This window comes from Capricornis sumatraensis, chromosome 9, assembly GCF_032405125.1.
Source record: "Capricornis sumatraensis isolate serow.1 chromosome 9, serow.2, whole genome shotgun sequence".
Taxonomy (NCBI): Eukaryota; Metazoa; Chordata; class Mammalia; order Artiodactyla; family Bovidae; genus Capricornis; species Capricornis sumatraensis.
The window spans coordinates 8,255,616-8,273,458 of NC_091077.1; the positions used below are offsets into that span (position 1 = coordinate 8,255,616).

At 53.2% G+C, this 17,843-nt stretch overlaps 1 protein-coding gene across 1 annotated transcript in view; it reads left to right on the forward strand.

The window, feature by feature from the left end:
* Positions 1-17,163, forward strand: part of MED26 (mediator complex subunit 26) — a 39,072-nt gene extending 21,909 nt beyond the window's left edge. Inside the window, exons 2-3 of the mRNA XM_068980956.1 lie at positions 14,203-14,277; positions 14,955-17,163. Coding sequence (XP_068837057.1) covers positions 14,203-14,277; positions 14,955-16,607 — 1,728 coding nt within the window. The 3' untranslated portion in view covers positions 16,608-17,163. The remainder of the gene's footprint in view (positions 1-14,202; positions 14,278-14,954) is intronic.
* Positions 17,164-17,843: the final 680 nt, after the last annotated feature.

Sequence of the window (17,843 nt, forward strand, 5' to 3'; positions counted from 1 at the left end):
TACCTGTTGGATGCAGAAGTGCCTCTAAGTGCATCCAGAGGTGATGCCTGGGCCCCAGATGCAGCTGTGGAGCTGCCTGGGGGTGCGACTACTCAGGCAGTGGAGAAGTGCGGTGAGAGAAGGAAAGGGTCTGAGACTGTGCCTTGAAGAGCCCCGAGAGGAGGGTGTAGAGGTCTTGAATGTAGAGGGGTGTCAGGATCTGCCCAGGGTCCGAGCGATGAGGCAGGGCAGGGCTGAAAGGTCCTCAACTTTGGTGAAAACTTAGCTGGGCGGAGCAGTTTGGGTGCATTGACAGCCTGCATGCTCAGTCATGTCTGACTCTTTGCGACCCCATGGACTGTAGCCCGCTAAGCTCCTCTGCCCATGGGATTCTCCAGGCAAGAACACTGGAGTGGGCTGCCATGCCCTCCTCCAGGGGACCTTCCCTAACCTGGGGACTGAACCTGCGTCTCTTCAGCCTCCTGCATTGGCAGGCAGGTTCTTTATTGCTAGCGCCGCCTGGAAGGCCCAGGTAGAGCTCTCTCAATTTCCGTTTCAGTGTTAATGTAAGTTTTAGTGAAAACTTGTGCTGTTTCTTCACCTAGTTGCCTTGTCACTTCTGTTTCGTATCCACCTGTAATGGTGACTACAGAAAAGGGAAGAAATAAACTTTTTAAGAAGTTTAAAAAAATTGGTTTAAAATAGTGAGAAAATAATAATAGAAAAATGATATACTGAGGGAAATACAGTAAAAAGCAAAGTCTTCTGTGTTCCCAGTTCTCCTCAGTGTTCTTTGCCTGGTGCATTTAAAGCAAGGAAAAGCTGCTGTTCTGGAGCTGGGCCCCACCTTGCCTTGGACGTTTGGTGGCCAGGATGTCATGTCTCTGCAGGGCTGTCCTCTGACATTCAGCCAGGGCAGGTGCTCATCCTCGGGATCAGTTTTGCCACCCTTCCCTTGTGGGATGCAGGTGGTTTGGGGTGAGGCAGACGGTGCTGATGGGGTCCACCCAGCCCAGTGGGGACGACTGTTGAGTGGTCAGGCTTTCCCAAGGGTCCCCTTCAGGCAAGGTTGGGAGGAAGCAGTTGATTTGGCTCTTGGTAGTAGAGGGCTTCGGGAGCCGTCAAGGTCCTCCCCTGTGCGCTAATCTTCTACCAGCAGCCTTCCGTTTAGCTGCATGTCAGGCAGTGCTACCACCTCGCAGATCGTCACTGAAGTAGCACGCTGGATTGTGGTGGTTGACTTCCCCATTGCTTTAATGTTGCCTTCGCAAAAATCTCACCTGGCTTTCCTTCCCCCTGCTTATGTAATCCTTTGAAATCATTTCATGGTGGCCAAGGTAGTTTGGAAAAAAATCTTTGTCATCATGGTAACTTCTAGGACCACTGTGTTGAAAATAGAAGACTCTCCCCAAAGCCTTTGGGTCCTACTGGCCAAACATGGCCACCCTGGTCATAGCCTTCTGCTGCTCTTGTCCCAGCCTTCCCTCTGCTGGCCACCCAGACATGATGCTTTTTCCCTTGTCTTCCATGGGGCTGTGTGTGAGCAGCACTGAGAGTCACCTCCCCATTCCCTATGACCCTTGTGGGGTGGCTGGTGCAGGTGACAGCTGGCAACAGGAAAGGCCTGTTTGCTTTCCAGATGTTAAGTTGGTGACTGCAGATCCCAGCTTGCTACAGAGGGAGACCCCTGAGATGTTTATGACATTGGCTTTACGCGGTGCCCAGCAATGAGGACAGTAATTTATCTATCTGTCCTTCATTCACTCACGCTTGAGAGTAGTAAGGGGCTAGCTCAGCTCTCTAGGGGGAGGGGGAGGGCAGGATTTCAGACATTTTCAGGCTCAGGAGCTTAATACATTGGAGAAAACTGAAGAGTGAGGGGGAGAAAGAAGCTGTCAGATGCTCGGAGGCTGTTTTCTTGTCAGGAGGATGGAAATAGGTTATCGCTCACGCCAACTGTTTGAGAGGAGAACAGACTGCTGTTTACCTAAGACGTTCTGTAGATGTTTGTGGCCACTGGCCTTTCCCACGTGAGGACGGGAGTTTGGCTCCCTCTCCAGGGTCTCCAGTTGAAGGATGACAAAACCTCACAGGCAGGCTGAGGAGAGCACGTGTCCTGAAGCTGAGTCCCGGGGAGCTAGTGAGCCTGTCATTTCACAGCCTGTAAGACACTGCCATCCAGCTCCAGCCCAGTGCGTGTCCTACCCCTCTTCCAGGCCCAGGTTGGGCTGTGCGGTCTGTTGGGACGCAGGTGTTGCCCAGCAAGCAGAATGGGTGGGGAGGGGGAGCGGCGCAGCTCTATGGATTGGGATGATGCCTCACAGGCTGGAGCCCAGTCTGTTATGAGGAGTGCATTACACACACGTGCCTTTGTCACAGGCTTATGATACCCCTGGGAGGCCTGGGCATGACAGCCTTCTTCATTTTCCGGAAGGGAGAAGGGACTTCATGCCGCTCCCTCCACCCCAGGGGGAGCTAACCTCCAACAAAGAGGTTCTCTTGCCTCCCGCCCTCTCCTCCTTTTTCTAGGACCTGTTGCATCTGTCGTCTGCCTCCATAGTCATTTTACAAATTTATTGAGGTATAATTGACATATAATAAACTGTGCACACTTAAAGTACCCAATTGGATATATTTTGATCTGTGAATACACTTGAAAAATCACCGCCACAATCATGGTATTAAACATATTTCCAAAAGTTCTTTCTTGTCCCATTGTAACCTTCCCTTCAGCCCACCCCCATCCCTAGACAACTGCTGATCTATTGTCAGTGTAGATTAATCTGCCTTTTCTAGAATTTCATAAAATCGTGTACTCTTTTTTTGATCTAGGCTGTTTGTTCTTTCCGCCTCCTTTTGAGATTCATGCATGTTGTGTATATCAATAGTTTGTTCTTTTTTCTTGCTAGGTAATGTTTCATTTCATGAGTATCCTACAATTTATCATACATATGTTGATGGACTTTTGGGTTGCTTAATAATCTGTCAGAATGTCTTCCGAGGTAATTATACCATTTTATGCTGCCACCCTACCAGCAGTGTATGAGGGTATCACTTGTCCCACACTTTGGTGATGACTTAGTATGGTCAGTCTTTTTAACTTTAGCTATTTTAATAGGTATATAGTGATATTTCGTGATGGCTTTAATTTGAATTTGTCAGGAAGATCTGCTGGAGAAGGTATAGGCTATTCTTGGGCTTCTCTTGTGGCTCAGCTGGTAAAGAATCCGCCTGTAATGCGGGAGACCTGGGTTCGATCCCTGGGTTGGGAAGACCCCCTGGAGAAGGAGAAGGCTCCCCACTCCTGTATCTGGCTTGAATTCCATGGACTGTGTAGTCAGACACAACTGAGTGACTTTCACTGTGACTAATAAGGTTGAGTATCTCTTGAAGTATTTGTGTTTGCTATGCATATCTCTTTGGTGAAAGATTTGAATATCTGTTCACATCATTTGCCCGTTTCCCCCCCTTAGGTTCTTTGTGTAATTATTGAATTGAAAGAGGTGTTTATATATTCTAGAGACGAGTCTGTTTTTAGATACATGATTTGTGTATCTTTTCTCCCAGTCTGTGGCTTGCCTTTTCATTTTCATAGCAGTGTCATCTTTTGAAGAGCAAATATTTTCAATTTTGATGAAATTCAGTTTGTTTTCTCTGTAGTTTGTGCTTTTTGTGTGTTATTACTAAAGTCTTTGCCTTTTAAACCCAAGATCACTAAGATTTTCCTCCTATGTTTTCTTCTGTAGAAAAGATGACATTCTGTAGTTTAACTCTTAGGTTTATGATCTATTTTGTGTTAATTTTTGTGTATTTTGTGAGATAGAGGTCACGGGTTTGATATTTTCTTTCAGGGTTGTTTTTTGCCTGTGGCTACCAGTTATTCCAGCATTGTTTGTTGAAAGAGCATTCATTCACTACTGAATTGCCTTACCATCTTTGTTAAGAATCAGTTAGCTGCCCATGTGTGGGTTTGTTAAAGGACTGTTCTGTTCCATTGATCTGTTCAGTTTGTTTTTGCACCAGTACCATACTTCTAATGTGGGCTTCCAGTTTTCTTTTTTTCCAAGTTTGTTACCTTTCTAGAAACTTTATGTTTCCATATAAATTTTAGAATCAAGTTGTCAATCTCTCCCAAAGACCCTGCTGGAATTCCATTTTTGAATCTATAGATCAGTTTGGGGGAGAGCTGACATCTTAACAATATCAACTCTCCCAAGCTATTATCTTGGTATATCTTTCCACTGGGCTTCACTGGTGGCTCAGTGGTAAATAATTCGCCCGCCGATGCTGGAGACGCGTGTTGGATCCCTGGGTCAGGAAGATCCCCTGGAGTAGGAAATGGCAGCCCACCCCAGTATTCTTGCTTTGGAAATCCCATGGACAGAAGAGCCTGGCAGGCTGCAGTCCATGGGGGGTCACAAGAGTCAGGCACGACTTAGCGACTAGACAACAGCAATCTTTCCATTAACTGATGCCCCTCTTAATGTCTCTCAGCCCTGTTCTGTAGTTTTCAGTGTTGAGGTCTTTTGTCAGATTTATCTGCAAGTTCTTCAGACTTTTAATTGCTGTTGTAAATGGAATTGGTTTTAAATTTTTCAATTTCTGAATGTTTGTTGCTTGTGTACAGAAATATCATAGAATTTTATATTGAACTTATATCTTGCAGCCTTGTTAAACTCACTTATTTTGTAGAATTTATAATATTTTTCGTATAGACTGTTCTGTTATTTATGAATAAAGACAGCTTTACTTCTCGTTTTTCAATCTAGATGGATTTTTCTTCCTCCCTCCCTCCCTCTTTTTCTTTCTTCCTTTTCTTTCCCTTGCCTTATTGTACTAGGTGAAATCTCCTGACAAAAATGAGTGGAATTGCTGAGCACACATCCTTGGTTTTGTGCCTGTTCCTGGGGGAGAGCATTCGGCTCTTCGCCACCAGGTGTGATGTTCGCTGTGAGTGTTGCTGGGCCGAGAAGTTCTCTTCTGTTCCTGGCTTGCTGAGAGTTTTCATCAGGAATGGATGTTCAATTTTGTCAATTTTTTTTTTTTCCTACAACTGTTGAAATGATCATAGGCTTTTCCTTTTTGGCCTCTTAATATGGCAGATTACATTGATTTTTGAATGTTAATCTGCCTTCCCCACTTTAATTTCTAGTCTTTGTTTTCTGTCTTCATTCCTGGTGTAGGCATGCGGAATTTCCCCTATCTGATTTGTTCCACTGTCCTCCCTTGAACCAGCTTTCTGTTCCTGCCCTTGGCATCAATACGACTTGCTGGTGGCCCATTGCATGGAGGCAGACATGGGCTAACTGCACAAGATTAGAAGGTTAGGTTAGTATTGAAACTGTGGCCAGGGGTATAACGAGCGCCCTGGCTTCCTCATTGGGGAAGTGGCATAACACCTCCTCTGGAGGTCTGTGGTCTTAGGAGAGAACCTAAGTGGTAGGAGGCAGAGGCCCACCCACTCAGGGTGCCAGCTGGTGATGCCCAGGCAGTGGTCGCTGCCTGCCCGCCTCTCTTCAGTAACTTAAGAGCTTGCTTCTTCCTGGGAACACTGACCTGCTCAGTGCTCCTGCTGTAGAGCCTTCAGAACGCCCTTGCTTTCCCCAGACTGGCCTCTGCCCAGGGTGGGAGCAGTGTGGATGCCTTTCTCTGTGAGCTGTAAAGCATAGCACATGCTGGGTATCCCAGAGGCAGCCTGGGCTCCTGGTCCACATTCTCAGACCTTGTTCTATGGGACCCTCAGAGGGTCTTTGCCCCCCATATGAGGGGCAAGGGGCTGACTTGCCAGTACCTCCCCAGCCTCTTCAACCCCAGTAGCTCTGACATCTGTTTCTAGGATGGGATGGCTTCTCAGACCAGTTTTTCCTAAAAGTATGGCATATACCCAGAAAAGTGCGTAAGTTCGAAGTTTATATCTCAGTGCATGTTTGTGAAGTGAACATACCCCAGTAACTCCCACCCAGGTCATGGAATAGAGCTTCTCCCCAGAAGCCATTCTTCTTCCCTCTCCTAGCCTCTCCCCACCCCCAACTCCCCTGACTTCTGTCACCATGGACAAATTTTGCCAGCTTTTGAGCTTCCAGTCCAAAACAGACGTATTCTTTTGTAATCTACGTTTTTTTCATTTGACTTGTTTTGAGGTTCTATCTTTGATGTTCTGTATAGCAGTACTGTCTTCATTTGACATTGAACAGCTGGATCATGACGTCATCATCTGTTTAGTGTTGGTGGCATGTGGATGGTTTTCAGATGGGACTGTTCTGAATACGGCCGCCCTGACCATTCTCAGCACGTGTCCGCTCAGGTTTCTGTTGGTCCCTAGGATTTGCTGGGTCCTGGGGTGTGGATGTTCATCCTTACATGATGTTTGATACCGTGCACAGACTTCCCTTCCCGCTCCACATGATGATGTCCTTGGTTTTCTCCACGGCGGCTGTTGCAGGCATGCCTCCCCTGTTGCAGGCATGCCCACTGAGAAAGTCCCCACACCCACTGCCGGTCTTCTGGCTCCACACAAAGCTCAGGGCAGCAGGTGGGGGAAAGGGGTGGCCTAGAACCTGATCCCTCTCAAGTGTAGTCCCGTGACGGCTCCGTGCTGATCCCCTTTCTTGAGTGCTTACTGTGAGCCAGTCGGGCTAGGTCCTGGGTGTTCATGTGTGTCTGTTGTTCCCCTCCCAGGAGCCTGTAGGACACTTCTGTCACCCTCCCACTTCGTGGCTAGGTGGGGGGCCCAGAGCTCTGCTCACCTCCGTGTGCAGTGTCCACTCGTGCTGTCTGCCCCAGAGTATGTGGTGCAGCCCATTAGGCCGTGTCCTGCCTGATGGCTGTTGTATCACGTAGGACAGGTGCACCCAACCCTCAGTTCCCTTTAGGGCCTGGTGAGTTTGCAGATCTCAGAGCCTGTTCTGTGGAAGGAGACGAGGGCTTCTCCATCCCTAACCTGTGACTTGCCAAGTGACGCATCCACTGTGGCACTGGCGGTTCCTGTTACTCTGCTCTCAGAACAGACATGGTGACCCCGTGTGGAGTACGCAGGAACGTGAGGGCCAGCAGACCCTGCGTGTCTGTCGCATGTCTGTGACTCACTCTCACTGCTTACCCCAGGCAGCCTGGTCGTCAGTGGTGGATGTGGTCACTTTTACCCATCAAGCCTTGGCAGCCTCAGGTTCTGGGGTTAGTTTGGGCTTGAGCCCCTCTGAGAAGGGGTATGGCCTTGGCCTTCTCCTCCATAGTCCTTCAGATATCGTAACGGAGCCTGCTGGGTGTTGCCACCTTGGTGTTTCTGGCTGCTCAGTTCAGCCTCAGTTGCAGTGCCTCACCTGTTGCTTCTGTCCTTGCCTTCGGCCGTTTCTACCCATGCCTCATCACTGGGCCATAACCAGCCCTTCCTGTTATCTCCCTGGCCTGTGTTTGGTGCCTTGTTGAGGGAAATTTTAGGGTCTCCCCTGTTCTCAAGAGTCCCATAGCAGCCCAGGTGAGCAGACTGGCAGACTGTTGGCACCACATTGGGCACTGCGCTGCCTTGAAAGGATCTTAGAAACCACAGAATGGCCTGGTGGGCAGTGGACAGGGCCGCCTTGGCCTGACCCCTGTGGGCACAGTTTCCCCAGAGGGTAGTCAGCGTGCCTCAGTGTCTACAGATGATCTGTGGATTTCCCAACATTCCGCGCAGGCTTCCTGGCTCCTGGAAGGAAAGCCGGGCTCGGGTTGGTGGCTGGTCTTGCTTCACGTCTTGGTTGGGCCGGGACTGGAAACCAGGTCCGGCCTGGCTGCTTCTTTGCCCAGTCCAAGCGCCAGGAGGGTTCACTGCAGCGCAGGAGTGCCCTGCCGTCCCCTCGCAGCTTCACTCAGCCTTCTCTTGGAGGCTGGCCCCATCGCTTCCTAAAAAGCTGGCTGGTTCTCATTTTGGGTGCTGGTATTCTGGGTGTATGTGGGCCGAGCACTGTGTGTGCCCCTCCCACGGGCATCGGACGTTTCATCTTACACAGCTGGTATTCTTACTGGCTGTTTGCACGAGAGCACGGCTGGGAGGGAGGAACCCACCTAATGTGCTGTATGTTGTCACAGGCACTGACAACCGGACCCTTCTGCGAGCATGGATGCAGGTAGAAAACACTCTGGTGGGCTTTCTGACTTTGCAACTGCAAAGTGTAGGAATGAACCAGCTCCCAGATACGACACATTGAGAGCTCTTGCACTCTCTGAAAGGGCCAAGTTACAACAGGAATTGTGCGTTGACCTGATTCAGAGGTCAGGAGAGTTGAAGCTTGTGGTTTTGTTGGGACGCGCTGCTGGGACAGATGAGAGAAGGGCTTGAGGGCCAGCACTATGGAGAGAAGTGCTGGTCTCCCCCTCTTTCCCCGCTTTGTCTGCAAGCCTCTCTCACCTCCGCAAGCCTCTCACAGAGGTCCCCTGGTTGGCCGCCATTCGTGGTAGCGGCTCTGGGCTGCTCATGAGGTGCAGGCAGTGTTCTCTGCCAGCTGCCTGGGCCAAGTCGCAGCTGCAGTCGGCTGCTCTGGCCACGGGTGCTCTGCGGGCTGTGAGTGTACAGCAGGCAGGGCCACGCAGGCAGCGGCCACCCTCCAGCTGTGGACGCTCCCGGGGAGCAGAGGGAAACCACTGATGAGGAAGTGCTTTTGTGCTTTTGCAAGTGGTGAGCTTGGTGACTGTGGCTGAGACACAGCCCCCGCCCCAGTGTCGCTCTTCCTGTCAGCAGTCGTGAATGAGAGTGACTTAGCTCCTGTGGGTGTGAGGTTCCCATGGGGTCCTGGCAGAGGGAGGCGCCTTTGAAAGCCAGGCAGGGCGCTGACAGGGCATCTGCCTGAGGAAGTTTCCCCTGGCGCCTGCCTGGCTGCGGGACAGAGCCAGGCAGAGCGGAGCCAGAAGGCTGCACCTTGCAGAGCTGAGGGGTAGACTCAAGGTACATCAACTTCTTTTCCTCGCTCGGGGAGCGGGGGTGGGACACACGCTGGTCACCACCAGGCTCACCTCTTGCACTGACTTGTGGTAGAAGCAGTTTGAGTCACAGAATGGCACCCGTTTGGGGAACGTGTAAAGTTCATCAGAAGCGGGAAGTTCATCAGCCACTTGCTGTGGCCGAAGAGTGAGGCTGGGACCAAATCACAGACACACACTCGCCTGGCAAAGCCCCTTTCACCTGCGCGCACACCCTTGGCAGACACGACTGACACCTGCCATGGGGCTGGCGGGGCATGGTGACTCAGCCGAGGATGACCTTAGAATGCTCAGCACGTCGGAAAGCTCGAGGTTTGCTTCTGGTTGCCATCTGTGTCGTGTTTTGGTTTGGAAGGACAGCTTGCTTGCTGATGAACAGTTCCAAAGCCTTTTGAGCTAATTGGTTTTTGTAAATTCTAGTCTAGATTATTCTGCTTTTAAAAAAAAAAAACAACAGAAAAAATGTGACTTCCACATGGCTGGTTTTAAAGTGAACTAGCTTTTACCGCTGACCTGGTGGGCTTTAAGTCCCCTGAAGGAGTTGGTGTGGGCTGTGCTGCATAGATGCAGGGCCACAGTGTGGTCACGGGCTGGCTGGATGGGTGGGGTGAGTCCCACCTCGGTGTGTGCCGTTTCCAGGGCCTGGCAGGGAGACTCCAGTGCCTTTGTCATTTATCAAGTGGTCTGCAGCTCAGGGCAAGCACTGGGGATGGGCTGAAGGCCCTGCTGTTGGAGATCTCTCCAGCTCTAGAGCACCCTAGGCGGGAGACCGAGGTGGCCCAGTGACCATCGGTTGGTGCTCTGGGCACGAAGCCAACCCTGTGTGGCTACAAAGAACTCTGTAACCTGTCCATTTTCCCACTGTGGAAGGTTGATGAGGGTATGTGGGTGGGAGGCTGTCACCAGCCTGGTGGTGTCTGGGAGCCCTCCCAGTAAAGTACCAGCTGGGCTCTGTATGGTGGGCAGGCCCTGCGCCAGACTAGTGTAAAGCCACTCTCCTTCATCGTCAGCTGCATGGTGAGCACTGGACTTCTATTGCCTTTCTGGACCCTCAGATTTCTTATCTGTAAAGTGGAGTTTGAAGAAAGAGAAGCTAGAGACTTTGGTGCCTGCAGGAACCCAACAAGGAGTGGTCCTGTGAGAGTCAGGCCAAAATGACTTACTATCTTACGACTGCCTTTGGGTCTCACCAGCTCTTGAACTTGGGGAGTACAGGGGTCCCCCTTTGCCACCAGGGCTGCACACGTCTAGCTGCACTGCCAAGAGGTTGGGGATTTCGAGTGGAGTGGGAACCGTTGATGCGTGGAGGAAAAGGAGCAGTGAGCGGAGAGACGCCAAAGAAGTCTCAGTTCCTTGTTTCACATCAGGGCTGGAAATCCCCCACAGGGCAGTAATTACTCAGGGCCTGCGGTTTACCTACCTATGCCCTGAATTACTGCTAGGAGGAGGCTGAGCAGCGGTGGATCTGCCCCTTGGGCTAGCCCCACCTCTGCACATGGGTCCACATGCAGGGCAGTGACCCAGCCGCAGAACAGCTCTCAGACGTGTGCCGAGGGCGTGGGGACATCCTGCACTAGATGGTCTCAACTCTTACCCCAGCTGCTTCTGAGGGCTGCCGCCCTCCCTTGGTCCTGTCAGTTAGGTCCTGTCACTTGTGGGCATCCAGTGTCCCTTCCTCCTCCTCATTCACTGTGAGTCGAGCAGCAAATGTTGTGGGTTAGACTGGCTGCAGTCGTGACCTAGCACTCGATGCGGGGCTCTCCAGAGGGAGGCCTTGCTGCTTCCGCCGTGCTCTTGGTCCTCTCCTGATGGGAGGTCCACATAAGAACTGGGGGTTTTGGTTGGTGGTAAGGAGGGTCCCCTCCTTGCTTGCCAGCATGTGCCCTGGGGTGTCCTGAGGTGTGAATGGGGACATGTTTGGGAAGGGTTCTTTCCCTGCCCGAGCCTGGCTGGGAGGAGCCCAGTTTAGGAGGCTGCTTCCCCTCCTTTCTGCCTGGGATGGATATTGGTTCACTTTCCTGTCTTGACTGTGGATACCCAGTTGTCCCTCGTGAATCCCGAGTCTAGGATCTGCTAGCCCTTGGCGTGATAGAGGAGAAGTCAGTTCCACACATGGTCACCAAGTGACCGTGTTCACCTGGGCCTCGCCCGGGGCTGCCCGCCGACTTCCCACGGACCCCTGGCCCTGCCTCTGCTCCTCGGAGTGTTCCGCTGCTGCCTGGCCCACCTCGCCTGCTCCCTGCCTCTTCAGAGGAGCCCTCCCTGCTCCTCCTCCTTGGTGCCTGCCCTGAGGACACTTAGGCATCCCCATGCACAGGGGCAGACATCATCACCTGGAAGGATATTTACTTGCAATAAAGAGGCCAATCAAATAATGAAAATATGTGGGCTGGGACAATGAACAATTTACAGGAGAAGTCGCATTAGTAGAAAGGGGAGGTGACACTTGGCTTCACTCATTATTAGGGAAGTAAAGATTAATCTGTAGCTATTGAAGGAGTCCTAATGAGAAGATGAGGCTGCAAGTGTTCAGACATCCCTCACATGTGAATTCTGCTCCTTTTGGGAAAGCTGTTTGGCAGGTGGTTTTGAAAGGTGGTTTTTTGTTTGTTTAGTTTTGTTTTGGTTTCATTCCCTGGGAATGAATTCCAGGGGAGATATCCAGAGGCCATGCATGTGCCAGGCTCTTCCGGAGAGCAGGAGGCTGTGAACGACCCTTGGGCTCTCTGGCCTGTAGAGCTGCCCCAAAGCCCCCTTTGGGGTCTGCGTCTGGGAGTGGCTCAGAGGCTTCCTCCCTGCACGACAATGGCATACTGTCTCTGCTGTGATGGTGGGTGAATGTATTTTTGGACAGACAGGTGCCAGGAAGGACCTAAAAACAGGGTGGTCTGTTGGGTAGCAGGACCAGTTTGGCTCCCACCGTGTCTGAGGTTAATGGAAGGCCATTGTGTGGTCAGCCTACTTTCCCCTGGTCTGCCCTTCCTGCTGGCATCCTGGCTCTCGCCAGGGTCTTTGCTCTGGACCTCTCTCCCCTCTCCAGGGCTTGGATACCATCTCACCTCTGGAGGCGCTGAGGCTTCTGCCGTCCACCTCGGAGGCCCAGCTGAGATACTGCTCTCACCACAGGCACCCCGGCCTGCCTTTTACCTGACACCTACCTACCTCCCCGCCCCAGCCGTCCCGTACTGGGTTTTTTTTAACAGGCCTGGAGCCTGGCTAGAAGCCTCCCCTTGGCTATACTGAGCCTTGGTGTCTCTGCTGTGCATTGGGCCCTCTCGTTGAGAGTGGAGGCAAGGGCCGCAGGCTGCTGGGCTATTACTGTCTACTGGATCTGAGGCTGGAGGCCCAACCTCACACTGCATAGAGCCCAGGACGCCTGCCTGTTAGCTGTGCTGAGGGCAGAACTTGGCCTGCTTCCTGGTCCTTAGGGCCTGATTGCCTCCAGATGCCCAGATAATGCTCCCTACACAGTGCTCAGTGCCCTTGCTAGCATGGCTGAAGCAGGGGAGCCAGAGGGATGAGCCCTCGGGTGGTCCTGAGCTTGAGGAAGGCAGCAGACAGTGCTCTCCACAGCGCTGAGAGCCTGAGCACCGCCTCAAAGCCAAAAGCCCCTTTGGATGCCCGCCTGAGTGTAGAGGCTGCTCGGCTGTGACAGTGGGGTGGCAGGCCTTTCCCCAGCCCCACCCTGTGCAGCTTCCAGGAGGGTCTCTGGCTGTGTGAGGGTCTACAGTGCCAGCTTGCTCCAGCCCCCAGCGTTGCTCAGGTGTTCTGCCTCCCCCTCCTCTGGCAGCAGGACAGCGTCTGCCCAAGGACAAGGACACTCTGTGCCACTGTGCTCACTCTGTGGACACTGCTGGTCCAGGAGTGTGTAGGGACCCAGGGCTCTAAATACACCAAGGTGAGGTCACTGAGGTGGAGAGAGGCCATGTGGCAAGCCCAGGACCGTGCGGGCCAGAATCCCAGGGCTGGGGACAGGGAGTGGGTGGCCTTGTTCTCGTGGGACCAGCCTCCTCACTGCCCGGTTTGTCAGGATATTTTCTTAGACATCACTGCTTTGGGGCTCCAGAAAAATCTTTGTCTACCCCAGGGTTGCAAAGATATTTTCCTGTTTATTCTAGAAGCCTTAGAGTTTTTGCTTTCACATTTAGATCTGGGGTCCATTTTAATTTTTGAGTATGCTGTGATGCTTAGTGTAATTGGAATCAACCCAGTGTGTATCTCCTGTGACTTTTCATCCACTGCGGTTTGAAGTTCATCTGTTGATGTACTGAAGCTGCAGTGTGCTCATTTCTAGAGCTCTTGAATTTCTTAGTCTGTTCAACTTTTGGATGACAGTGGTGTCGTTACAACATATGACCACATGACCCACTCCTTTACATCACATTCATAAAATGTGATGGTAATAATAGTTCACACCTTCTGCTTGAGTTGTGATAATTCAGTGGAGTAGTGCTGTATGGAAACAGACCTTGGTAGAACAGGGCCTGGTTCATAGCACGTGTCATCGAGGTATAGAATTGCTTGGTCACGAGACACACAAGTGTTTGATTTGACCAGACACAGCCCAGTGCTCCCCAGAGTTGGCCGTACCCCAGAACTACCTGGTGTTGTCAGATGCCATTTCCAGCAGTCTGGCGTGTATTCGTTGCAGCCGCTTGTGGGTTCCGTCTGCCTCGCCTGATGGCCAGGAGAGTTGAGCGCTGCTGCACCATCTCTTGTCGTGCCCAGTGCCTGTTCGTCTCTCCCGGGCCCGCGTTCTCTGTGGGCTCAAACACAGACCCGGCAGGCCCTGTGGCATTGGTCTCCTCCCACTTTGTGACTTCTGCTCTCCTTGGGATGCCTTTCAATGAACTCTATAAAGATCTTGTTAAGGCAACTAAATTGATTAGATTATTATGCACAGCTGTTTTAAACGTGGTGCATTTTATTCAATAAGTCCTTCAACCTCCCATCGGATGGCAGACTTGAGTGCATTTCCCGCATCAAGAGTGAATCTTGTTTCATAAATGTGAATTTCAGTTGTGCGGCAGCCACTTGGGCAGATGGGTGTGTCCATGGACAGACTCAGTCACCTGTTCACCAGGCACTGGAGGAGGCCAACTGGAGGGTGTGCATTAGGTGCGTGCTGGCCCCTGGGAGCAGGTAGGAGGCTGCAGGAGGGGGTCTCCGGTGATGCTGACTCCACTGGCGCTTGGGAAAGGGGGAATTGTGGAGCAGGCCAGCACCGGGAGAAGTGCCTGGGGTCTGACAGCGGCTCTTGTTTTACAGATCCGGAACATGGTGGCGGTGCAGGAAGTCATCTCCAGCCTGGAGAAATACCCCATCACCAAAGAGGCACTGGAGGTGAGCGCTCCAGGTCTGAGCACTAGGGCGGGCAGTGAGGCGGGGCCCGGGCTGCCGCAGCCCTGGGCTTTCTTGACTTCTTGGAGCCCCAGAGACTTTGCTCACTGGCCCAGCAAGGCCTTAAAGGGAGGAGTGAGGGGGGCATGCCCTCCTGGCCTGCACTGTGCCAGTCCACAGCACATGGGCACTGCAGGAAATACGAGAGGCTTTAGTTCAGAGTTGAGGCCCCTTTCCCTGCAGGAGGCCCTGCACACTCCGCAGTGCGCAGCAGAGGCCCCAGTGAGTGATGCTGGCTCAAGGTCCCTTGTGCTGTTGCCCTTGCCACAGTGTACTCTCACCTAGAAGTCTCCCCTGGCCAAGTGTCCTTGAGGTGGCCGTGAATGGTCCACGGCCTTCAGGAGTTGGGAGCCTGTGAGATGATGCTTCTGAGAATGCCCTGTCTGTCCCATGGACTGTAAGATCTGAGGACTTGGGTTTGAGAATTTAAATGTCACGAGGGACCCAAAATCTTCATAGGTTTTGTGTCTGGGAGACCAGTGGTTTAGGGGGCCTGTGGGGTCATTTCAAAGACACGAGCCCTTCCCCCAGCTCCATGGGAAGCTCCATTTCTGCCCCAGCTCTCTCTTCATGGGGTGTCCCTGTCCTAAAAGCGTGTCATTGTGTCTCTCTGGCTGTAGGAAACCCGCCTTGGGAAGCTCATCAACGACGTCCGCAAGAAGACCAAGAACGAGGAGCTTGCCAAACGGGCCAAGAAGCTGCTGCGGAGCTGGCAGAAGCTCATCGAGCCCGTGCACCAGAATGAGGCTGCGCTGCGGGGGCTGGCGGGTGCCACCGGCTCGGCCAACGGCGGTGCCCATAACTGCCGGCCAGAGGCAGGGGCGGCCGGCCCGCCCAAGAGCGTCCATGACCTGAAGTACCGCAATGACATGCCAAGGCTGTGCGGGCAGCGGCTGGACAGGTTGGGCAGCCGCAAGCGCCGGGGAGACCAGCGTGACCTTGGTCACCCTGGGCCACCTCCCAAGGTCTCCAAGGCGAGCCACGACTCCCTGGTACCCAACTCGTCCCCCCTCCCCACCAATGGGATCAGCGGGAGCCCTGAGAGCTTCCCCAGCCCCCTGGACAGCAGCGGGCACGTGGGCCCCGAGGGCAACCGCCTGGAGCACGGCGAGAACGACAAGCACAGCGGCAAGATCCCCGTCAACGCCGTGAGGCCGCACACCAGCTCCCCGGGCCTGGGCAAGCCCCCCGGGCCCTGCTTGCAGACGAAGGCTGTGGTGCCGCAGCAGCTGGACAGGGTGGACGAGACTCCAGGGCCCCCCCACCCCAAGGGGCCGCCTCGCTGCTCTCTCGGGTCCCGGAACTCACGGCACGAGGGCTCCTTTGCCCGGCAGCGGAGCCCGTACACGTACAAGGGCTCCCTGCCCAGCCCATCACCTCGGCCGCAGTCGCTGGATGCCACGCAGGTGCCGTCACCGCTTCCGTTGGCCCAGCCATCCACGCCCCCTGTGCGGCGACTCGAGCTGCTGCCCAGCGCAGAGAGCCCCGTGCGCTGGCTGGAGCAGCCAGAGGGCCACCAGCGGCTTGCAGGGTCGGGCTGCAAGGCGGGGCTGCCACCGGCCGAGCCGCTCCTGCCCCGGGCAGGCTTCTCCCCAGACTCCTCCAAAGCGGACAGCGATGCTGCCTCCTCTGGTGGGTCAGACAGCAAAAAGAAGAAGAGGTACCGGCCTCGTGACTACACGGTTAACTTGGACGGGCAGGTGGCTGAGGCTGGTGTCAAGCCTGTCCGGTTAAAAGAGCGGAAGCTCACCTTTGACCCCATGACAAGACAGATCAAACCTCTGACCCAGAAAGAGCCAGTGCGGGCTGACAGCCCCGTGCACACGGAGCAGCCCAGGACAGAGCTGGACAAGCCCGAGGCCAAGGCTAGCCTCCAGAGCCCTTTTGAACAGACGAACTGGAAGGAACTGTCACGCAATGAGATCATCCAGTCCTACCTGAGCCGGCAGAGCAGCCTGCTCTCATCGTCAGGCGCACAGACCCCGGGCGCTCACCACTTCATGTCGGAGTACCTGAAGCAGGAGGAGAGCACTCGGCGCGGGGCCCGGAAGCCGCACGTGCTGGTGCCTCATGGCCCGCCCACGGACTTCCCCGGGCTGAGCCGCGAGGTCACCCGGGACGATCTGGACAGAATCCAGGCCCACCAGTGGCCAGGGGTGAACGGGTGTCAGGACACACAGGGTAACTGGTATGACTGGACGCAGTGCATATCGCTCGACCCGCACGGCGACGACGGGCGGTTGAACATTCTGCCTTATGTCTGCTTGGACTGACTGGCCCTTTGGGCGCTCAGTGCATTCCCACCTTGCAGTCAGCCATGGAGGACGGGCACCAGGGCCCGCCGCCTCCAGTGGTTGGGAATCCAGGGGGTCTGGCCCGGGGCAGGAGGGAGGAGGCGAGAGTCTCTAGGTCTCTCTGCACTCGTCCCTCTAAATTCTCCTTTTGTGAAATGCTGCTACCAGTTTACTAACAAAATTGCAAAGGAAGGACCGCGTGAAAGGAAGGCCAGCAAAGTGAGTTCAGAACTCTATAGCAAACCAGCTATAAAAAGCGTTAGTCTCCCACCCCAGAAGAGGTGCGGACGCTTCCCAGCCCTGGTGAGCTGGGACCTCAGTTGCAGGCAGGCACAGAAAACCTGTGGGAGAGGTTACCTTTAACACAGCGACAGAAGCACGCATCTCATCTCTTTGCATTTTCTGTTTTTTAACATGGCCCTAAGTGTTTGAGGCAGTGGGCAATACTGCGGCCTCGGTTTGCACCCCACCTGGCCAGCTTTCCCATCATGGTGCCTCAGCTGTAGCAAGCTGCTGGCATCAGGCAGGCCAGCTGGCCAACCAGTTTGACCCATGCTCCCTGGGCATGCACACATTTGTATCTGGTTTCAGTTACAGCCCAGTTTTTAAAGAAATGCTGCAGAAATTTGTTTTCTAAAGTTTATTTTGCCCCCTCTTCCATCTGACCACCAGACAAGTAACTTGCCTTTTGTTCTTCCCTCTTCAGTTTCCCCTTCCCACACATATCTAGAAAAGTTCACCTTTCTAGAGTTCCTTTCCCCTCAAAACACAAAAGTAACCGCGGGTGCTACTGGTGTGTAAGCTGTACTGTTGGGCGAGAAGAGACCTGTCTGTATGCTGGAAACACTCATAACCATTCCTTTAGATTCGTTTGCCTTATGGTTATTTGTCATAAACGCGATTTGCAAAAACAAGGAGCCTTAGTGAATGTACAGTACCTAGACTTCTGTGTTCTCAGGACGCAGAAGGGAGCAACTTTGCTATTTGGTCCAGTAAGTGGACACCTTGTGATATAAATGTGGAAATAAAAAAAAAAAAACATTTGCACAAACCAGTCTGAGAATTGTTTTTTTAATTTGATCCTTTATAGCCACATTCATCCTTTCTGGATTCTGGATTAGCCAAGACAACCTGGACCCCATGTCCAAGGTTCAGGCCCCATAGCTAGCCAGGCTGTGGGGAGATGGGCAGGGCAAAGTCACCAAGTCCAGCCTA